The sequence below is a fragment of the Vigna umbellata genome, chromosome 4, assembly GCF_029865625.1.
Source record: "Vigna umbellata cultivar VRB3 chromosome 4, Vumbellata_1.0, whole genome shotgun sequence".
Classification (NCBI taxonomy): domain Eukaryota; kingdom Viridiplantae; phylum Streptophyta; class Magnoliopsida; order Fabales; family Fabaceae; genus Vigna; species Vigna umbellata.
The window spans coordinates 72,620,580-72,641,927 of NC_142168.1; the positions used below are offsets into that span (position 1 = coordinate 72,620,580).

The 21,348-nt window shown below is 30.9% G+C and overlaps 2 protein-coding genes, 1 long non-coding RNA gene and 1 pseudogene across 6 annotated transcripts; all 4 read right to left on the reverse strand.

Moving 5' to 3' along the window:
* Positions 1-7: 7 nt before the first annotated feature.
* LOC148201154 (uncharacterized) lies at positions 8-1,818 on the reverse strand. Its single transcript, XR_015785430.1, has 3 exons — positions 1,668-1,818; positions 1,136-1,227; positions 8-897 (listed from the first exon to the last, which is right to left on the reverse strand). It is a non-coding gene; the product is annotated as an uncharacterized LOC148201154 (long non-coding RNA).
* A 3,642-nt stretch (positions 1,819-5,460) lies between these two features.
* LOC148201155 (serine carboxypeptidase-like 35) lies at positions 5,461-8,049 on the reverse strand (annotated as a pseudogene).
* Positions 8,050-12,339: 4,290 nt separating this feature from the next.
* LOC148201156 (WD repeat-containing protein 55-like) lies at positions 12,340-15,043 on the reverse strand. 2 transcript variants are annotated; one of them, XM_088113769.1, is made up of 10 exons: positions 14,888-15,043; positions 14,496-14,597; positions 14,353-14,385; positions 14,122-14,186; positions 13,938-14,025; positions 13,758-13,830; positions 13,127-13,233; positions 12,997-13,039; positions 12,843-12,899; positions 12,340-12,531 (listed from the first exon to the last, which is right to left on the reverse strand). In XM_088113769.1, exons 2-10 carry the CDS (start codon positions 14,588-14,590, stop codon positions 12,493-12,495), a joined length of 600 nt encoding a protein of 199 aa, XP_087969895.1. In that variant the 5' UTR covers positions 14,591-14,597; positions 14,888-15,043; the 3' UTR covers positions 12,340-12,492. The 2 variants fall into 2 exon arrangements, with proteins under 2 accessions (XP_087969895.1, XP_087969896.1); XM_088113770.1 differs by lacking the exon at positions 14,888-15,043 and adding an exon at positions 14,711-14,864.
* Positions 15,044-17,094: 2,051 nt separating this feature from the next.
* On the reverse strand, positions 17,095-21,228 carry LOC148201157 (uncharacterized). 3 transcript variants are annotated; one of them, XM_088111349.1, is made up of 6 exons: positions 21,079-21,174; positions 20,791-20,978; positions 20,547-20,638; positions 20,214-20,308; positions 18,786-19,030; positions 17,095-18,546 (listed from the first exon to the last, which is right to left on the reverse strand). In XM_088111349.1, the coding sequence occupies exons 3-6, from the start codon at positions 20,574-20,576 to the stop codon at positions 17,750-17,752; spliced, it is 1,167 nt and encodes a 388-aa protein (XP_087967475.1). In that variant the 5' UTR covers positions 20,577-20,638; positions 20,791-20,978; positions 21,079-21,174; the 3' UTR covers positions 17,095-17,749. The 3 variants fall into 3 exon arrangements, with proteins under 3 accessions (XP_087967475.1, XP_087967474.1, XP_087967476.1); XM_088111348.1 differs by lacking the exon at positions 20,791-20,978 and having other exon boundaries at positions 21,079-21,228; XM_088111350.1 differs by lacking the exons at positions 20,791-20,978; positions 21,079-21,174 and having other exon boundaries at positions 18,786-19,044; positions 20,547-20,592.
* Positions 21,229-21,348: the final 120 nt, after the last annotated feature.

A 21,348-nucleotide genomic window follows, 5' to 3' on the forward strand; every position in this document is an offset into this window, starting at 1 on the left:
TCTCACTTTTATTACACGCCAATTCCATTTTTTTTATATAGTATTATATAATGATAAGAAGAAATTGCTCAAAAGAGTCGATCGTTATCATATTTATTAATCAATAAAACCAATAACTGAAGGGGTGCCCAATGGTTACATGGATCTTCGTATTCAAACAAATGCATATCAATGGAATTTCTCATCAGAACAGAGACAGTTGATTATCTATAATCTATATCAGAAGTAGCATTGATGATCCTTCTTTGAATACAATGATTGAAGCTTAGAAAGTCAGAGTAATACCTTAAGCTGTCTCAAATTGGCTAGCCTAATGATAGAGAATGCGGCTGGATTTGGCAGCTCCAGTTTAGAGACATTGACTTTCAAACTCAAAGCCATCTCCATTCACTTCCAACTTCATAAGAGCCATTTTTTACCCAAACTACTAACCGAACTGAATATTAACAAATCTATTTGTCTGGCTTCAGCCACCTTTGATTATTAATAAGGTTGGGACACAAACACAGTCTATTTTGTCAAACCCTTCTTTCTAAGTAAATTACAAATATATTGTGGACTCTTTCTATCTCTCTTCTCCCATTTTCATCCAATCAACAGTAATAGTAGACTGAAAGACTCTAAGAAAACAACGGTGGAATGATAAAGAGAGTAGGAATTCTAAGTCTTAGTTTATAAATATATTAGCTCGTCCATGATACAAACATAAAGAGAAAAGTGTATATTACCATGATATAAACCAAATGAATGAAACTTCACAGTCAAAATTAATCAATAAACTTAGACAGTAGAAAGGACCAACCTTGTATAAAGAAACAAACAGTTAATGTCCGCTTCAAATTGTAGTTGTTGAGGATCCCTAGAAAATATGGGATTTTTTGTGAGGGTTCTCACAGCCTGGAGACAAATTAAAACCAAAATTGTTGTTATAGGTTTCACATGATGCTCCACATATGGAATAAGATATCATAGTTAACCATAACATAAGAACATATTTTGCTCCGAATGAATTTTGGTCACTCTTCGTTAAAGACGGCATGTCTTTGACGAGGGCAGTGAGATTAACACATAATTTAAATAATTTAGCAAAGTCAACCAAAAAGTAGTAATATTTCATACAAAAATTAGGAGATACCTCTTGAAATTTCTGAAATAAAAAAGCCATCAGTGATTTGGAGAGAAAGGTGCTAGCCTAACAAGATTTTTATGCCCACCAAATTTTAGAAGCTGGAAAAGAAGCGTAAGACAGAAAAAGAGATCAAATCAGTTGCAAAGTGACACACTGAAAACTAAACATGACAAAATAAATGAAGGAAGGAAGATCTCAAGCGGAGAAAATAAACTGAAATAATGTCAAAAAAATAAACAAACTATTATACCTGAGTGGCATTTCTACAAACACCTCCTAGTCAGCAAGCCTATAAACATTTCATTGCTTCCTTCCTAATCATTTCTCTTTGAATCAAAGAAAGATTTCGCTCACATCAAGGCAGCTTTACCCCAATGCAATACTAGAAAATTCATCTAACAATAATAATCACCATTTTGGTCGCTCTTCCCCCAAGTTCTAACAGAATATAGAACCGTGGCATTATCCAATTCAGGTTACTAAGACTACAGTTGGATTCAATTTACTATTCAAAGATGAGAAGAGTAAAAGAACAAACCTTTGAAAGCTAGGACGTCACCGAACAATCACCGCCGCCACGCCACCGGCCATGATGAAAAATGTAGTCAACACTTTTTTTTCATCTATAACCCGTAACAGTATATTAATCTATAAAGATGATGGACTTTTTTATATGTTTTCATTCTTATTTATTTTGTAACTTCACATTTAAATTAAACAATTTTAACATCTTTTACTTTTAAATTTTAATAAAAAAAATATTAAATATAATCACATAGCATTTTTTATCTTTTAACTTGGGCTTGGATAGTGATGATACACAATTTTATAATTTTCAGAAAGTTTAAATATATTAAGTTTGAATTTATTTTTTTAGTGTTTTGTTTAAATAGAAAAATTTTAAATTCATTAAATTTTTTTTTTTTTATCTAAATAAATAATTTTAATCATCATTAAATAAACAAAATGACGGATTTAAATTTAAAATGTTCTGATTGACATTTATTATAGAATAATCCATCAATAATATTAGATGAAAAAACTTATACAAACATCATTATTAGTCATAATCTAATATACAACTCTAATAGTATAAACTACAAAAAAACTTGAGAAATAATTTCTATCATCTTGATTAATATTGTTAGAAAATAACCTTAACTAAAATTACCATTTATTTATTGATGTTAATAAAAAATATGTTTTACACATATAAAAAATATTTTTTATATTAAAATGAACACTAAGTAATATTAGTTAACAATAACCTTGATAATATTACTAAGTAAAATTAAAAATAACTTAATCAACTTTAACCTAAAAGTCTGTCATAAAAAATTATATTAAGTTGTATTATCTTCAATAATCTTTATAATATCTTAATACTAAGTAAATTTTCTTTCTGAATAAGATATTTCATCCTATACTTCCAACATTTGATATTGTATTTCCAACTTTTTAATTTATTTTAATCTTAATAAAATTTATTTTTTTTCTTTTTATTAAAGACTTTATTTCAAAATTCCGATTCATAAATATTTTTTGTCATAATAAATTTGAAATTTTCTTCATAAAAAGATTTTCACATAAAAAATTTGGAAAAAAGATTTCTTACATCCAACCTATTTTATTTTATTCTTCTCTCTCTTCATCTCAAATGTTTTATTTAATTTTTCTTAATTTTCTAGCCTCTTTATAAATTTGAACACGAGAAAAGGTTAACCTTGAGAGAGAAAAAATAAAAAAGGTAGTGACTATAGTGGCATAGAAGAGAAGGAAAAGCACACAGCAAAGGAAAACACACAAACATTTTTATATGATTAAAGTTTTGTTTTTATATGATTAAAGTTTTGTACTAAAGTTTTTCAAATATTGAGATATAAATTTTTCTTTTCCAAATCTGAAGGGTAGGAAATCTTTTTCTGAGTGAAAAATTTTCATGGAAAGAACTGGAAATGTCTCCTTAGTAAGTAAGGCTGTGATCAATTTTCCACAAAAAAAAAGTTTTAATACTATTAAATAAGGAAACGAATAAAAAATATACTGAAATGAGAAATCCACTCCTTAATAATTCAATATATGTCACTCCTTAATAAATATTTTATTCTAACAATATAAATTTAAATAATGATTTGAAATCGTAATAAATAATAAAATGTTAATAATTTATAGCAATTAATTAAACTCTATAATTAAACGCTATAAAAACTTACTGTTTAATTACAAAATCGTAACTTACATAATATTTTCTATCGGGTTTTGATACACGGTGAATAGTTAAACGCTATAAAAACTTATTTTTCTTAGTGAGTTTTCAACATTTCAAAAAACAATATTTTAAAACAAGATTAGATTGTGTTTTAACGTTTTAAGTTAAATTATTAAATATTAATTTTAATTGATACAATTAATGTTATTAATAGAGCTGTCGAAATGGGTCACAACCCGCGGGCCAACTCGACCCACCACAGGTTTGAGTCGGGTTGGATTTGAAAAAATTACATTTTTTTATGCGGGTCAGATTTAAACCCGGCTCATGCAGGTTGAATCTGTGGTGGGCCGGGTTGGCCCACCAACCCACCTACCTAATTTTATTTTATTAAAATTTAATTTTAATTTTATAAAAAATATTTATTATTATTTTTTGCTTGAATTTTTTTTAAGTTTCTTATTTTCAAAATTAATTAAATACCCATGGGAGTGAATTTATTTAAATTTGAATTATAAAATTATTATAATTTTTTTTATTAAAAAAAATGTAATTAAGTGAGCTAGTGAGCTAACTCATTTATCCACCAAGGGTGGGTCGGACCGGGTTTGAATTTTTCTGGCTCGCTAATAAATGAGTTGGGTTGGGTTGACTCACTTTGTGACCAACCCGTAGTGGATCGGGCCGGGTCGGGTCGGATGACCCGTTTTGACAGTTCTAGTTATTGATTTATTTTATAATTTACTGCAATAATTTTTTTAAATATTAATTACTAATTAAATATAAACATTAAAATTATTATTGTTGTTATTATTATTTATGAATTTCTTATTAATTTTATTGGATCAAATTAATTATTTATGAACCGTTGTTATCTATTTCATATAGGTCAAATCAATTATTTTACTCGCTTATTTAGTGAGAAATAGTTTTAAACTATCATCGTTATTGGAGAATTCGGAAGCTCTAATTTTAAAATATAAGACTTTGACATTTCACAGTTTTGTTGGATTCATCTTTTAAAAATTAATTTGTAGAAACTTAAAATTAATACTTGGTAGATCATAATTAAAATTCAATTTACTTCATAATTATTCAAACTCCTATAAATTATTTGTTATTATTGTAATAAAACTACTATTTAAAGCATGCATTTTATTTATTTTTTCACGAAAATTCATTGACATGTACAAACAAAAAAGGTTCCTTTACTAACACATACACCCTGTTTAGAAATGCATCATTAATTAATTAATGAAAACATTTAATTAATTAATGAAAACATTAAATAATTAATTAATGAAAACATTTAACTATAATTAATGAAAACATTTAATTAATTAATGAAAACATTTAATTAATTAATGAAAACATTAATTAATTATTTAATGATGGCTGCCAAACCACTGCCAAATTAATTGTTATAAAAGATGAATCCAGTAAAACTGTGAAATGTGGAAAGGCTGATATTTTGAAAGATGAATCACTTTTTTCATGGTTTTCTAAATGCATGATACTTAATTTTTCTTTAGTATTTTCGGAAATTAATGCTTTTGAATTTGCATGATGAGACCCAAAGCAAGAGCCTGTAATTAAATTTCTACAATAACATTAATATTTAATTATTTAACTCAAAACATTAAAACGAATCTTGTTTAAAAAATTGCTTCTGAAATGTCGAAAACTCACTACAAAAAATTAGTTTAAACAGCGTGTAATTGTTTAATTATTCACGGTTTATCATAAAAAAAATAAGAGTTTAATTAATTGTCTTAAAGTTATTAACATTTTATCATTTATTTGTAAGTTACGATTTTTAAATTATTAAACTTTCAATCCACACATTTCAAACTCAATTTTTAAATCATTAAAACTTCAAATTTAATAAACTAACCATTTAAAACATTCGATTTTTTTTTCTTTCGTAAAATAATTCTCCTTTCCCTTTCATATTCTTGTTTCATTTCATATATGTATATATATTTTAATTATAGCAGTAACTATTGATTATTAACTTTCTAATAATAGACTGAGACATGTAAAAAACATATATATTCTGTAAAATGACAATTTCTCTTGGATGTGAATAAATGTAAAAAGATGACAATTTACATGGAATGAATCAGAAGGTAGAAGAAGGAAGCGATTGACCAGAAAGGAAATGGTAGAAGAGAGAAAGAGCTTCTCGTGGTTTATAAATGGAGCTTGATGACCAGCACCTCTAATGGAGGCAAAAGTGAGACCACCCTCGTACTCCTCTACCCATCCTCCAACTTCTCTTCCTTCAAACCAAGCTCTCCATTCTCTTGTCACATTCACTTTCAGCTCTTCCAAACTGTATCTCGTTGATAACCATGGAACTCTACCATCACTGTCTCCACTGCATTTATTTATATCTATGTTAAAATATCTGATAAGATCTTTTACATTACCGATATCGTCACCGTACATTACCGATCGTCCTTACCGATTGTCATCACTGATCGGCTCTACTCGGACGATCGGCTGTATGATTGAGATCTTTTACATTACCGATTGTTCTTACCGATCGTCACCACTAATCGGCTACTCTCGGACGATCGGTTGTACCGATCGACAGGTTCTGTTGACTTCTCGCTACTGTTCCTGTTCTTTTCACTGCCGATCGTCTCTACTCTCGGACGATCAGTCGTACCGATCGACAGGTTCAGTTGTCTTCTCACACCGATCGTCCTAAAGTAGAGACGATCGGTAATGTAAAAGATCTCTATCAATATCATCGTCAAACTTCTTCAAATATACTATATATGCAAGTAATTATAAGTATATATACCTGTACATCCAAATGCGTAAACCAGCATGTAGTAGTTTCTGAATCACTGGAAGAACTGTGCTTGGCGAATCATTCCATTTTTTAATTTTAGTGCTTCATCACAAAATAAATATTACTGTGTTAATTTAATCAGTTAAAAATAAACAGTTAAATACATATATTATACATGAAAATCAGTACCTGCATATCGTGTAGGGATCAAACATGTCAGGGAGGTATGCATGAATGGCCTTCTGGACATCCTTCCTGTTGAAATACTTCTCCACGTCGTTAGCTTTACATGGATCGTAAGCCATTGTCGGAATCATATTCCGGAGGTCCTAAAATGCATCACAAAATAATTTATTTTTTTCCATTATTTAATACAGGTGTATTATTAATTAACAAAATAGTGAGTTTTAAATCAGACAAATTATACTTACAAATTCTGAGACAGCATACGGGATACCATCAAACATACTTGAAACTGGTCTTTCATAGTCCAACAGACAGACAGGAGAGTAAATACTAAATACATCTATGTCAGAATAGGCCTTTACGAATTTGGCCACGATCCAACTACATTCCTTTGTATTGTTTTTTGTCATGAAATCACATTTCTCTCTTATGCCATCATATACTTGCTTTGAAATTATGGCATGATAGAAAGCAAAATCAAATATGCCTTTCAAGTCTGTCACATCGTTAATCACAGGGTTTCCCATCTGTATTTTATGTCGCACCAAATTCATCGTTAAATTTAATGAAAAAGGTATTTCATTTTTTGAGTATATCAGTTTAAACCGTACAACATTGTTTCGTAAATTACCATGAATCCCTTAAGATTTATGTAAGGGCCATTTTTGTTCCCTTCATGTATAACCTCAGCCAACTGTGGAGCATAATGTCCTGTTATTTCAAACACATGTAAAAGATTTCTTCAATAAAAGTAGTTAGTAAATTATTGATTAAATATAGATATCAGAAAGTACCTCCATAGCTCTCTCCTACGATATAAAATTCATGGGATTTGAATCTTGGAAATCTCTTAAACCAACCAAGCAAGAAGGCATAGTTATCAAGAGCAACCACTTGATCACCGAGCTTGCTTAAGTCATCGGAATTATTAGTGTAAGAAAAACCCACACTAATCGGTGATTCCAAGAATATGATATTGGCAACTGTAAAATTGAAACAACAGAGTCCAAAACAATCAGTTAAGCAAATAAATATTTAAAATTTAAAACAATCGTAAAATAATTTTGTATACCTCTGTTCCAGGAGAATTTGTTGAAGGTAATACGCTGATGGTCGTCTACACGAAATGGACCAATCTCTTGTGCTGCTCCAAAAGCAACAGACGAACAACCAGGTCCTACAAAAAGATTAATTTATCATTAACGATAAGTTTTGCTCTTAACAAGAAACACACTAAAATATTAAGATAAAAGAAATTGTATAACTTAAAATGAATGAAAGATTGGTCAAGACATACCTCCAGTTAGCCAAAGCACGAGAGGTTTATGCGATGAAGCCTCTTGAGCTTCGAAGAACCAGTAAAATAGTGCTTTCTTTTCTTCTCGTCTTAACTTCACGTAACCAGCATAGTGATTGAAGTTTACTACTGGTTGTCCAGGTAAATCTGTCACTTTATCGTCCTCCATTCGTCTCTCACCGGCTGAATACGCTGTTAAGGAGGAAGACGACTAGTAAGATTTTAAAAGTTATAAGAGATAAGAGATGAAGACGAAGCATCACCTTGCTCGAAAACAGAGAATTGAGCTGAAAAAATAGTCCCAGACAAAACAGCAATATAGAACCACAAAAAAGCCATTACAGAGTTGTGTGAGATGGAAAGGGACAACTTAGAGTTTTCGTTGTAAAAATGGAATAGATCTCTGTGCGTTGTTTAGGTTTTTGGCATAAAGTACCTTTCAATTTTAGCAAACTGAGACAAAAAGAACACAAAACTTTATTAAAATAATGACCTCACTTTATTATTATTATTATTAATATTAATAACAGTAATGATAATAATATTAATAATGAAAAAATTATTATAATAATATTAATAAAAAGAAAATCCGAATTTTTCTCTTTTGTATGATTTTATTTTTCTTAATCAAATTAAATAGTAAAAGTTAAACACAAACATAGTTATTCCAGAATCTCTTCCTAAAAACTACGAATGAGAGAATGCGGTAATGGCAGTAAGGTGAGCCCACACCGAGCAAAGTGAATTCTTCTTTCGTTGGTACTTAAATAAAAATAGAAAAAGGAAATAAAGCAACTTTTTACTTTGTTTACCACAAAACTGGTAACATATACTTTCAGAGCACCATTGCATAATTACACGATTTTTCTGTTCGGTCAAAAATTACCACATTTTCATAAATAATTCACTTTAAAAAGCCATAAAACTGGTAACATAAAACTGCATTTCATAAACCTCACTTGTTCAACTTCTTCCGTGACTCACAACACTACACTGCAATGTCTCTTTTTTGGTTGAGCTTCTGTTTTGCTGGGATCCTTTTCTCAGCTGAACTTTGTGTTTCCCAACAAGGTGATTCTTCTTCTTCTTCTTCTTCTCTTCTCTCTTTTGTCATTCTTCTTCTTCTTCTCTCTTTCAGAATGTTAGTAAAAGACGAGCCTTTTCATTTCCTACAGAATCAGTAAGAGTGGAGAGTGATCCACCGCCAGATTGCAATGGATTGAAATGCAGTTTTGGAACTCAGTTTTGTACAATATGCTGCAATGGACAAGGATCTAAACAGGGTGTATGTGTCAGGAAAGGAACCTTTTTTGTTTGTCATTGTCAATGAATTTTCGTCAAAAAATAAATAAAATGCATCCTTTAAATACTAGTTTTATTACAATAACAAAGGTTTGAATAATCAGGCTTTGATGGCTAGTACCATGCAAGTCATATAAGTTGACACAGTTGAACTCGGGTTCAGTTCTAACAGTCTTAATTATTTTACCAAACTGATTCTTAATCTTAACAATAAAATTTTGTAATAAGCCTCTAGTTTGGCCCATATTGTTCATAAAAAATATCCATGTAGGTCGACTATAATCATCAACAATAGTAAGAAAATATTTATGTCCATGAATAGAAGAAACAAAAAGAGGACCCCATATATCACAGTGAATCATTTCAAAACATTCCGCAGATAAGGAATTACTTATAGGAAAAGGCGATTTATGTTGCTTAGCATAGTGGCAAACATCACAAACAGTATTAGCATTCATTTGTACATAGGGAAAATGTTCACAAATCTGTTTGACAACCTTGTGTCCAGGATGGCCTAATCTATAGTGCCATAGATTTACATCAATATGTTTGTAGGTAGTAGAGACCCTTGTAAGAGTTAGCACACCCAATCATCTTCAATGTAGAGTTCTCCCTTATCTAGCAAACATCAGAAGAAAAAATTAGGCTACAATTCAAGTCTCTTATAAGACTTTGAACATAGATTAAATTGAAAGAGAAATCAGGGATATAAAGCACATTAAAAATCACAAAGTCTCTAGAAAATTGAATAGTTCCTGCATGTTTGGCAGTAATAACAGAGTTATTAGGCAATTTAACAGTAATGGGCTTAATCTTATAGAAGGTGACAAAATTCCCTTTCTCATGGGTCACATGATCAGTGGCCCCAGTGTCAATAATCCAAGAAAGAGTACCTGGTTTGTCCTCCTTGTCATTCCTCTGCATCTGATTGATCTTATGTGTAGGCTCATCAGCTTTCTCAATCATTTTGAGAAGTTTTTCAATTTGCTCTGAGGTGAGTTTGTTGAAAGTAGTGCTGGTGTCTCCCTGATGGGTATTTTCTGGTCCAGAACTGCCTTGGCAGACATTAGTAGAGTTTCAGTCACTTCTTTTCTCTTGATTGCTATCATTCTTTTTGTACCAAGGTGGAAAATCGTGCTTGGAGTAGCACTCATCCACAATGTGATTCATCTTGTTGCAGTAAGAACACTGTTTTCCATAATTAGGATTCTTTCCTCTGCCTCTTCCCAGACCATGTGACCCAACACCACGACCTTGATTTTTCCAGGTCTGGTCTGCTTTCCAATTGTTGTTCCTGTTAGCAACATTGGCTAGGACTCTACTGGTTTCAGTAGAGTGATTATGGCTTGCAGTGCCAGATTCAGACCTTTCTTGTCTCTCTTGTTGCATAACGAGAGAGAAAACACGATTGATGTTTGACAGGGGTTCCATCAATAGAATCTGGGTCAGGACAGTATTATAGGTGTCATTTAACCCTTTTAAAAAGCATATAACATGCTCTACTTCTCTGTATTTCAGAGAAGTTCTTGAGAGTTCACAGCTGCAAGGGATTTCACAGGTACAGTTGGGTATGGGCCTAAGAGATTCCAATTCTTCCCAGAGGATTTTTAAGTCAGTAAAGAATTGATTAACAGTTCTTTCCCCTTGTTTGATTGAATGAATGTCTTGGAGAAGGTCAGAGATTTTAAAATAGTCACCTTTAGAAAATCTCTCCTTTAGCTCATCCCACAATTCTTTGGCTTCTTCAACATATATTACACTTTTTGCAATTTCTAGAGAAAGTGTTTTTATAATCCATGAGTACCATCATGTTGCATCTTTCCCATGCATCAAACAAAGCTTCATTTTTCTTGGGTTTCTTGATAGACCCATCAATAAAGTTGATCTTGTTTTTGGATAGGAGTGCTCTTCTCATGCTTCTGCTCCAATAAGAGTAATTAGTCTCACCCAGGACTTGAGAGATGAGGGTTAATTCTGGATTCTCCCCAGGGTGTAAGTAGAAAGGGCTGGCGAGGTTGGTAGACTGGTCTGTGATATCCATGGTAGAAGGAAGCAAGAATCATCAAAGAACAGAACCTGGGCAGCGGAAGTAAAGTGGGTATGGTTTATGCTCTTTATACCATAAAGAAAACTTGCCGCACTGAAAAGAATAGGCCCAATGGCCTTTAATCCAAAACGCAGCCTTTGAACCCAAAACACGAAACTTAACTTTCACTATAAGCCTCCTTTAGATCAGATGGTAAGTGGGTGATAAGACAGAAAGGCTCGAGTGAGAGAAAAGAAAAGTTCGAGGGCTTCCATGGAGATCCTGCGTCGGAGCAAAAGGTTGTCTTCACCGGAGATGAAAGAGGAAAGAAAACCGAAGAGAAGGAGAAGAAAAGAACGGTTAAGAGGTTAGTGAAAGAGTTCCTGATTTGCTTTAGAGAAAATGTATATCTGATATTATTGCTTGAATGTGTGTAAAAATTACAACAGTTTGTGAATGGAAAAACTCTATTTATAGAGTTCCAAAGAGAAAGGGATAAAAACAGAAACTGGAATAAAAACATAAACTAGCCTACAAAAAAATAACACGATTACTGTTTTTGGACAATAATCCACCGAATCAATAATTTTTAATATCATAGGTTGGGGTCTTCCACAAATAATTCTGATTACTTAAACAAGCTCGATGATCAAGTGATTTTCTTGATAAATATACTAAAAAAACAAAATACATTTTTGCATGAGATGGAAAATCATAGAAGGTTTCGTGAAAACAAATTGCATTGGCAAGAATTTGTAAAATTAAGCTGATAGAAATGGTTGGATAGTACAAAATTAATTGAAGTACTACATGATGAATGTAAAGCCTAATATGGAAATGTTCCTCTTTTGATGTATTAGTTTTTTGGTGTGCCCCAGTTCATATTGTCTTTGAATTGTGCTTTTTGAAATTGAAAAAAGCTAGCTAGAATAGGAAAGCACAAAAAGCCTGGAAGCAAAGGTTGAAGACAAAGCTTTTACCAGAAAAGGCAATGTTTGATTCCAAATTTATAAGATGGTTTGGTGCATGAAACTTGCACTGACTAATGTCTGGTCAGAAAAATTTCATTATACAGTTTTCTTATGCTGTCAATAGAGACATGTCCATCCTACAAACCACACCACCCAATTTCATAATTCATCAAATTCAATTTCATTATACAGTTTTCATTGTCATACAATTTTTTTTATCTTAATCCTTGAATATATTCATTGTTAAAGAGTAAAACCATAGCTTACATTTTATTCTATTTTCGTGTATACTAATATTCATTCAGTGATAAATTAATTTTTTGGTAAGACCTGGTTGTTTGTCTGTTGCTTTTGGAGCAGCATAATTCATGTAAATGACCGTATTACGTTCAATAAATTCTCTTAAAATAGAGGTATACAATATTATTATACCATTATTATTAATTTTAAATATTTATTTGCTTAATCGATTGTTTTGGATCCTTGTCCATTGCAGCATATGGTACAAAACTCAGTTCCAAGACTGCATCTCAATCCATTACAATCTGGTGGTGGATCACTGTCCACTCTCACTGATTCTGTAGGAAGTGGTTTTGCAGCAAACAGTCCTGAAAATAAAAAATATCATATTCTTATAACTACATTGATTTTTTCATTTTTTTTTGCCTTTCAATATTAAATAAATACAAAACTATTAGTGTCGTCTTTTAAAATGCATACAGAAAAGAAAATTACAAAACAAAAGAAAGGTTCCTTTCATAAAACTTAAAAGGGTTAAATATGTTTTTAGTCCCTAAACTATTGGCCAAATTATAAAAGTGAAGATAGAAATAACAAAAATGCTTTTCCAGAAATATTTAAAAAGTTCCTATAAAAGCATAAGAATTCACTGCAAATTCATGGACTTTGACTTTAATACCTTCATTAAAACAACAGACAGCAACTCATCTTCAGAAAATTCGGATCGAGTTTGTACCTTTCAATAAATCATGAATGGGTGGTTAAAAATCATGAAATAAGTAGAGAGAACATATGCTTTAAGAGGAACCAGAAAATACAGATATTCAACTTACTGTATTTCTTCGAAGATTGCAAACAGACAGAGTCCCGTCTCCGCTAAAAAAACAGGAAATTTATGGAAAATAAGAATTTACACTATATCCATTGATATTTTAGGGCAGGTGAGCTACATGAATTTACTACCTTGTTGTCAACAGTTTCATTGCATCAGAAGCAAAAGTCATGTCTGAAATGTAATCTTCATGGGCATCAAAAGAATTGCAGCAAGAGCGTTCTCTGGTATCCCAAACCTACAACAAAGAAGAGCAGATGAAACACGTTGAGAAAGCACCAACAGTCTGACCTTCCCATAACTCTACAAGATCAAAATTGCAACTATCTTCAGAAAAGTACAGGGTGATTTTAAGCAGAATAGCACTGAAAATAACATAAAGTTAAAAATATACATGTATAAAATAAAATAATCAATGATACAATATTCAAATAATGAATGCTATTGGGGGGTGGCTGCAGAAAGAAAGGGATTATAGTCAAACGGATTTGCTAGTAGTGATCATTGACCTGGTATTTTCTGTGCTTGCTATGAGCATAGGGCTTTCAAAATTAGTCGAGCACACCTAATTAAGGTTTATCAATTTAAGAGCTCAGCAAAGATTGTTAAATTTTAAAACAAGAGATCAATCCATTGCTGCCATCCACTATCTTAGAAATGGCTGAATATCTATGTAAAATATTATTAATGCATACCACAAAATAATCTGGAATTCAAATAAAATACAAATTCTGAGAATTTGAAATAAGAACAAAAATGTACCTTTATACAACCCTCATCGTCTCCTGAGGCAACAGTTGACTCGGTCAAGTTTATCAATCTATTTACTGCAGCCCTATATCACAACAAAAGCCAAATAAAAATTCTAAAGCAATGAGGATGCTAGTGATTATCCCGTTACCCAAATCACAACAAATCAGTAACTGCAGTAAATCTACTCACTCGTGAGCATTATCAATACGGGTAATTGTAGATCCGGTCTCCACATCCGTAGCCAGTATAGAGCAATCTGGAGAACCCGTCAACAGCACTAAAAGAGAAACATGACCATAAACATTTTAAACTCAAACGCATGCAAGTAAGATCATCAGAAGTTATACACAATATCGAAAATAATGTGCATTACCACGTCCACCATTGATGAATCGAGAAGCCCTGCAAGACTCTGTGTGCGCATGAACTTCCAATTGCCTGAAAGAATAATTAGTAAAATAATTAATAATTGCAACAGAGGACTACATATTACCAACAACTATCTCCTAACAGCAAACGGCACACAGAAAACAAATAAAGTCAACATGTATGCGAGTTTACAAGTATCAAACAAGTATAAAAACAAAAGGTTCACAGTCTATACCTCACAGGGACACTATCAGGGCTATAACGGTATCTGCAGCACACATATTCAATGTAATAATTATCATAAATGCCAAAAAGGTATAAATAATTAAAAAACTGTATTAGCTATGAAAGCTGCAGCTCTAATCCAAAGCAACGTACAGATGAAGGTCCCCGTTAATTAGACCCGTGGCGACAAGGTTATCTGACGGATGAAAATCAACGTCAAATGCAAGTTTCCCCAAATTTATCTCCATCCTTCACCTGTTTAGCAATGCAAAGTAGAATAGGAAAAAAGATCAAGCAGGCTGGGAAGATAGGATCTCAGAAACTTGAGATCGTCTAAAGAAAATACAAAACAAAAAATTCAGCTTTACCTCTTGCAAGAATATTCACACACAAAAATAAAATGAATTTCGTAATCGGTGAAATTGGTTTTAGTGATAGAAGAATTTGTTAAAAGGATGGACGATAGTAGAGGTTGGGGCAATGCATATGAAAACTGGAAAGTAAACAACAATGGAAAAGAGTATTTAGAGCTGTGAAGAACATACCTTAAAGAGCGCAGAGACACTGGTGAAGTGGCGGAAGAAAAACAAAACGAAGTATCAATCTTCAAGAGGAATTTTAGGGTTTAGGGATAATTAGCTGGGACAGGTTTTTAGATAAATATTATAATAATTTAGAAAATAATTTGATTATATTATATTGCTATAATTAAGTTTCAATATTTTTAAAAAGTTTCATTACTTTTTATTTAAATTTTTAATAAAGAGTGTGCTCATTGATTGGTTTGATTTTTTATACTTTTTAATGAAATATCTGTTGTTTGATTGTATTGTCAAGTGTATTGAAATAACTATTCTTTTGCATTATATGTTTTTAGATGAAAAATAAATAAAAAAATTAAACTTTAGGTTCCTCTGAATTTAAGTATTTATAATTGAATTATTATTATTATAAATTCTTCATTAAAAAGTATTAAATTTTTGGATATTCTATGCAAAAAATTAATAAATACTAAAATATAAAAATTTACAAGAGTTTAAAATATAACATGTCATTATTTATATACGCTTAAGCAATGACAATATATAGAAGACAACATGACATTAACTGACATTAAAATAAAATTTTAGGGATTCAATTTAAAAATATACAAATTTTAGATACTCAAAGTCAAATGAATTCTTAAGAAAAAATCAATAAAATAATATCCAAATTTGGTATAAAGTTAAAACTAAATTAAGTATGTTATATATATATATATATATATATATATATATATATATATATATATATATATATATATATATATACTACCACACTCAATAATAATAATATATTATTTTAAACAATATTGACTTCTCATTCTTTAGTATACGTGTGACAATTTAGAAACAAAATATTTATTTTATAAGTTACATAAATAAAAAATTTAAATACAAAATCAACCTAATATAATCCTTTATTTATAATGTATTATTATATATTAATATTAAGACATGTTATCAATTAAACATAACACATGATTTTATGTAAAATAAATTATTATGCATCATAATAAAGATATTAAAGGTGTTAAACTGACACTTTGCATTAAATTATAAACGAGTTAGTTATTTTTTTTAAGTAAAAAATTTTGTAACTCAATTCAATAATGAATTGATTCAGATTATTTATTTTTTTAATTTATTTTATATATTTATTATAACACAAAAGTTAACTCCATTTATTATTTTATAACAATACAAATTAGAATGTTTATTTATTTTATTAAATATCATTATAAAGATAATAATTAAAAATTAAAATGTCAAGCTATATAATTTAATAAACAAATAAAATAAACATTTAAATTATTCAAACATTATTGAAAATATTTTAGTATTTGAAATGATCGAATTATCAATCTACATAATTATCTTTGAGTTCAATTTAATCTTTATTCTAAAAAAAATTGAATTTTTCTGACTTTACAACCCATATCATAATAAATTATATTTATTCACTTAATAAAACTCATCTTAACATCTCTAAATCATATTTTACCAAGCACAAAAATATGATTATAAGATATAATAATAAAAATTAAAACTCACTATTACATTAAATTTACACCTCATTTAACTTTACATGATGTGGACGACTTTTATAAAACAAAGACTACAAATATATATATTGAAATTAAAATATATTCTAAAATAATTTAGAAATAAAATAGAAATTTAACCTAATATTTAAATATCTATATCGGCACTGTTTATCATATCCATATTTACTTCTTGAATTTTTAGTGTTATATTTTCAAAATACATTTATTTTAATATACTAAATAAAATTGAATATACTTTAAAATATCAAATTTATGTTTTGAAGATACAGCATATACACAACACAAACTACTAAAGAATCAAAATTCCTAATTCTTACCTATATTTGGTTGTATCCATCAGTAACATAGTATATACAAAATATCTAAACTTATCAAGGTGTATGCATTGAAAAACAATTCTAAAACATACGTTCCAGAAAAGGTACACGATATTTCATCAAAACATTAAAACGATTGAACTCTTTTTGTGGTATTTATAATAAGAATTTTTAAGAGAAACAGTTAACTTTTATAATAATTAATTCCTTTTCTCTGCGATATTAAAAAATGAGATAAAGATCAAGTTCCAACAAACTGGTTCGTGGCACAAAGTGACAAACTATTTAACTACTATCTGAATCCATCAAATTTAAAGAGAACTATAAATTCTAAAAAAAATATATATAAAATATTTAGTCATAGTAATTTTACATTTTCTAAATTTCCAAGGACTTTTACGTAATGGGAAAATTAGTATAGTTTTAGTTTTTTAGTTATTTTTTCACTTCTTTAAAATTTGACATTATTTTTTTTTCCAACCTTTATTTTAAAATTGTTAAATATAAATAACATGCTAACATTGTATGATAAAGACTAGGCTTAAATGCTTACTTTGTCCTCGTGTTAAGAGGTGAATTTCTGTTTAGTATCCGATTTTAAAAATGAAGACATTGGGTCCCTATGTTATGAAAAATATATGAATAAAGTCTACAAAGAAATAACAAGTTCAACAAATCATCAAAGAAAAAGTTGAACAAGAGAGAGAACAAGCAGAAGAGAGAAGAGAAAAAGTACGGCCACATCAGCATGGACTTAACGCCGTTGCTGTCAACTTAACGGACATGACCTTATTTATACACTTTTCGTAATAGGAACCCAATGTCTTCATTTTTAAAACCGGATACTAAACAGAAATTCACCTCTTAACATGAGGACGAAGGAAGCATTTAAGCCTAAAGACTAATACGCGTGACCAAAGATAGACACTTAACCTAAACCTAGGGCATCATTCTGAGATGATATCGAAAGGTGTTCTGTCTGATCATTGGCCACTTTCATCTTTCAGATTCATGTCCTCTTCTTCATCCACTGGAGCATACCATTCTGGCCACTGCTTAGAGTTGCTCAACCTGTAGTTCAAAAGGAGTTCTTCGTCTTGAAGAGTCCTAGTTGCTACCAGAACAACAGCTTTGAGGGTAGGAACATCTGATTCACTGTTTTTTGAAACTACAGATTTGAGCCAAGAGCTGCCAAATCTCTTCAGATTTACTTCTTCATTTCCAAATAATATGTTTGGTATGTAAATCCTCATGTGTTTTTCAGTCAATGGAAAGTCATAAGGGCAGATCATGACATTAGGAAGAATCCCTTTCGGAGGGTGGTTAGCAAAATGAGCCAAGGCTAATGGATTTCTACGCTCAACTACATCATCATCTATCTGGGAGCCTTCCAAAGGTTTACTCATTCTGTCCGAACCCTTATGAGCTCCTTCATTAACTAGTTTGTTTTCTAACATTTTTCTACCGTTGAATCGCTCTGGTCCATCACCGCCACAACCCCAAGGTTGGGCATCAATGACAGTCCCGTCATATCTTGTAATCAAGTACGAGTTCTGCTCATCAAGGTATCCAGGAATTTGATTATAGTAAGATGGGGAATAGATCACACCAGGATAAAAGGCTAGTACAGCACCAACATCAACTGCACCATCTAAAAATAGACCTTTGCCAGAATCCTTGTGAGGTATTAGAGAAGGTTTGACATTAAGTGTATAACCAAGTTGATCCTTTAACTTCTGAGAGACTTCAGATTGGCTTAATGGTCTTTGTTTAGAGGCAGCTGCCCACATCAATAACAAAAATGATAAACACGCAATGATTAGAGATTTCATAGCAATTTGAAAATGTGAATTAAAAAACTCAACAAGGTTTTTCTCCATGCCTTCATGGATCAATAGGAAAAGGAAATGACTGAGCAATGACAAAAATACTGCAAAATGACAAGTAAAATAAGGGGAAGATTAAAATTTAAAACAAAGATCAAATCACCGGGAATGTTATTAGTTGGGTCACACATACCTTTAGCAGAACTATGCCCACCACGGAGACGTGGACTGTTTGCTTGTTGAGATAATTCTAAGCGGCCATTCACCATCTTTTCTTTTGAAACAAGAATCTCGTTCATGCATGTGCAAAATGCTTTGATTTGAGAGTGAACATTTTCTTGTACTTGCCTCCGTTGATCGACAAAAGAGGCTTTACTAGCCATTTTAATAATCTCTTCCGCGTCTGCTTCATTAGCATTCTCCCCCAACAGTTTGTAGCTGGATATTTAAGTCTTTGCATGAGCAAAATATGTCAAAATGTTAAAAAGGAAAAACATCGCATAATATACAAACAAAATAAAAAATAATTGGAAACAAAATTATTTGAATCCATAAAACCAGAATTAGAAAATACTTTGCCCGTGAGATCTTACGATTGAAGATTTAAAATCTTAACGTTAAAGTTAACTTAATGCATTTTTTTCTATGTTTCTTTGCGTTTCTTTATTGTTTTATTAACAAGCTTTGGAGGAAACCTTACCCTTCCTCGTCTTCTTGTAGTTTCATTATATTTAATAGCATCAATATTACAGGTCTCTTCATGAGGATCAGTGACTTCAGTCTTGATAATCTTGTTCACAGGCAGATGTAAAACGTGGTTCTCACTTTTATTACACGCCAATTCCATTTTTTTTATATAGTATTATATAATGATAAGAAGAAATTGCTCAAAAGAGTCGATCGTTATCATATTTATTAATCAATAAAACCAATAACTGAAGGGGTGCCCAATGGTTACATGGATCTTCGTATTCAAACAAATGCATATCAATGGAATTTCTCATCAGAACAGAGACAGTTGATTATCTATAATCTATATCAGAAGTAGCATTGATGATCCTTCTTTGAATACAATGATTGAAGCTTAGAAAGTCAGAGTAATACCTTAAGCTGTCTCAAATTGGCTAGCCTAATGATAGAGAATGCGGCTGGATTTGGCAGCTCCAGTTTAGAGACATTGACTTTCAAACTCAAAGCCATCTCCATTCACTTCCAACTTCATAAGAGCCATTTTTTACCCAAACTACTAACCGAACTGAATATTAACAAATCTATTTGTCTGGCTTCAGCCACCTTTGATTATTAATAAGGTTGGGACACAAACACAGTCTATTTTGTCAAACCCTTCTTTCTAAGTAAATTACAAATATATTGTGGACTCTTTCTATCTCTCTTCTCCCATTTTCATCCAATCAACAGTAATAGTAGACTGAAAGACTCTAAGAAAACAACGGTGGAATGATAAAGAGAGTAGGAATTCTAAGTCTTAGTTTATAAATATATTAGCTCGTCCATGATACAAACATAAAGAGAAAAGTGTATATTACCATGATATAAACCAAATGAATGAATCTTCACAGTCAAAATTAATCAATAAACTTAGACAGTAGAAAGGACCAACCTTGTATAAAGAAACAAACAGTTAATGTCCGCTTCAAATTGTAGTTGTTGAGGATCCCTAGAAAATATGGGATTTTTTGTGAGGGTTCTCACAGCCTGGAGACAAATTAAAACCAAAATTGTTGTTATAGGTTTCACATGATGCTCCACATATGGAATAAGATATCATAGTTAACCATAACATAAGAACATATTTTGCTCCGAATGAATTTTGGTCACTCTTCGTTAAAGACGGCATGTCTTTGACGAGGGCAGTGAGATTAACACATAATTTAAATAATTTAGCAAAGTCAACCAAAAAGTAGTAATATTTCATACAAAAATTAGGAGATACCTCTTGAAATTTCTGAAATAAAAAAGCCATCAGTGATTTGGAGAGAAAGGTGCTAGCCTAACAAGATTTTTATGCCCACCAAATTTTAGAAGCTGGAAAAGAAGCGTAAGACAGAAAAAGAGATCAAATCAGTTGCAAAGTGACACACTGAAAACTAAACATGACAAAATAAATGAAGGAAGGAAGATCTCAAGCGGAGAAAATAAACTGAAATAATGTCAAAAAAATAAACAAACTATTATACCTGAGTGGCATTTCTACAAACACCTCCTAGTCAGCAAGCCTATAAACATTTCATTGCTTCCTTCCTAATCATTTCTCTTAGAATCAAAGAAAGATTTCGCTCACATCAAGGCAGCTTTACCCCAATGCAATACTAGAAAATTCATCTAACAATAATAATCACCATTTTGGTCGCTCTTCCCCCAAGTTCTAACAGAATATAGAACCGTGGCATTATCCAATTCAGGTTACTAAGACTACAGTTGGATTCAATTTACTATTCAAAGATGAGAAGAGTAAAAGAACAAACCTTTGAAAGCTAGGACGTCACCGAACAATCACCGCCGCCACGCCACCGGCCATGATGAAAAATGTAGTCAACACTTTTTTTTCATCTATAACCCGTAACAGTATATTAATCTATAAAGATGATGGACTTTTTTATATGTTTTCATTCTTATTTATTTTGTAACTTCACATTTAAATTAAACAATTTTAACATCTTTTACTTTTAAATTTTAATAAAAAAAATATTAAATATAATCACATAGCATTTTTTATCTTTTAACTTGGGCTTGGA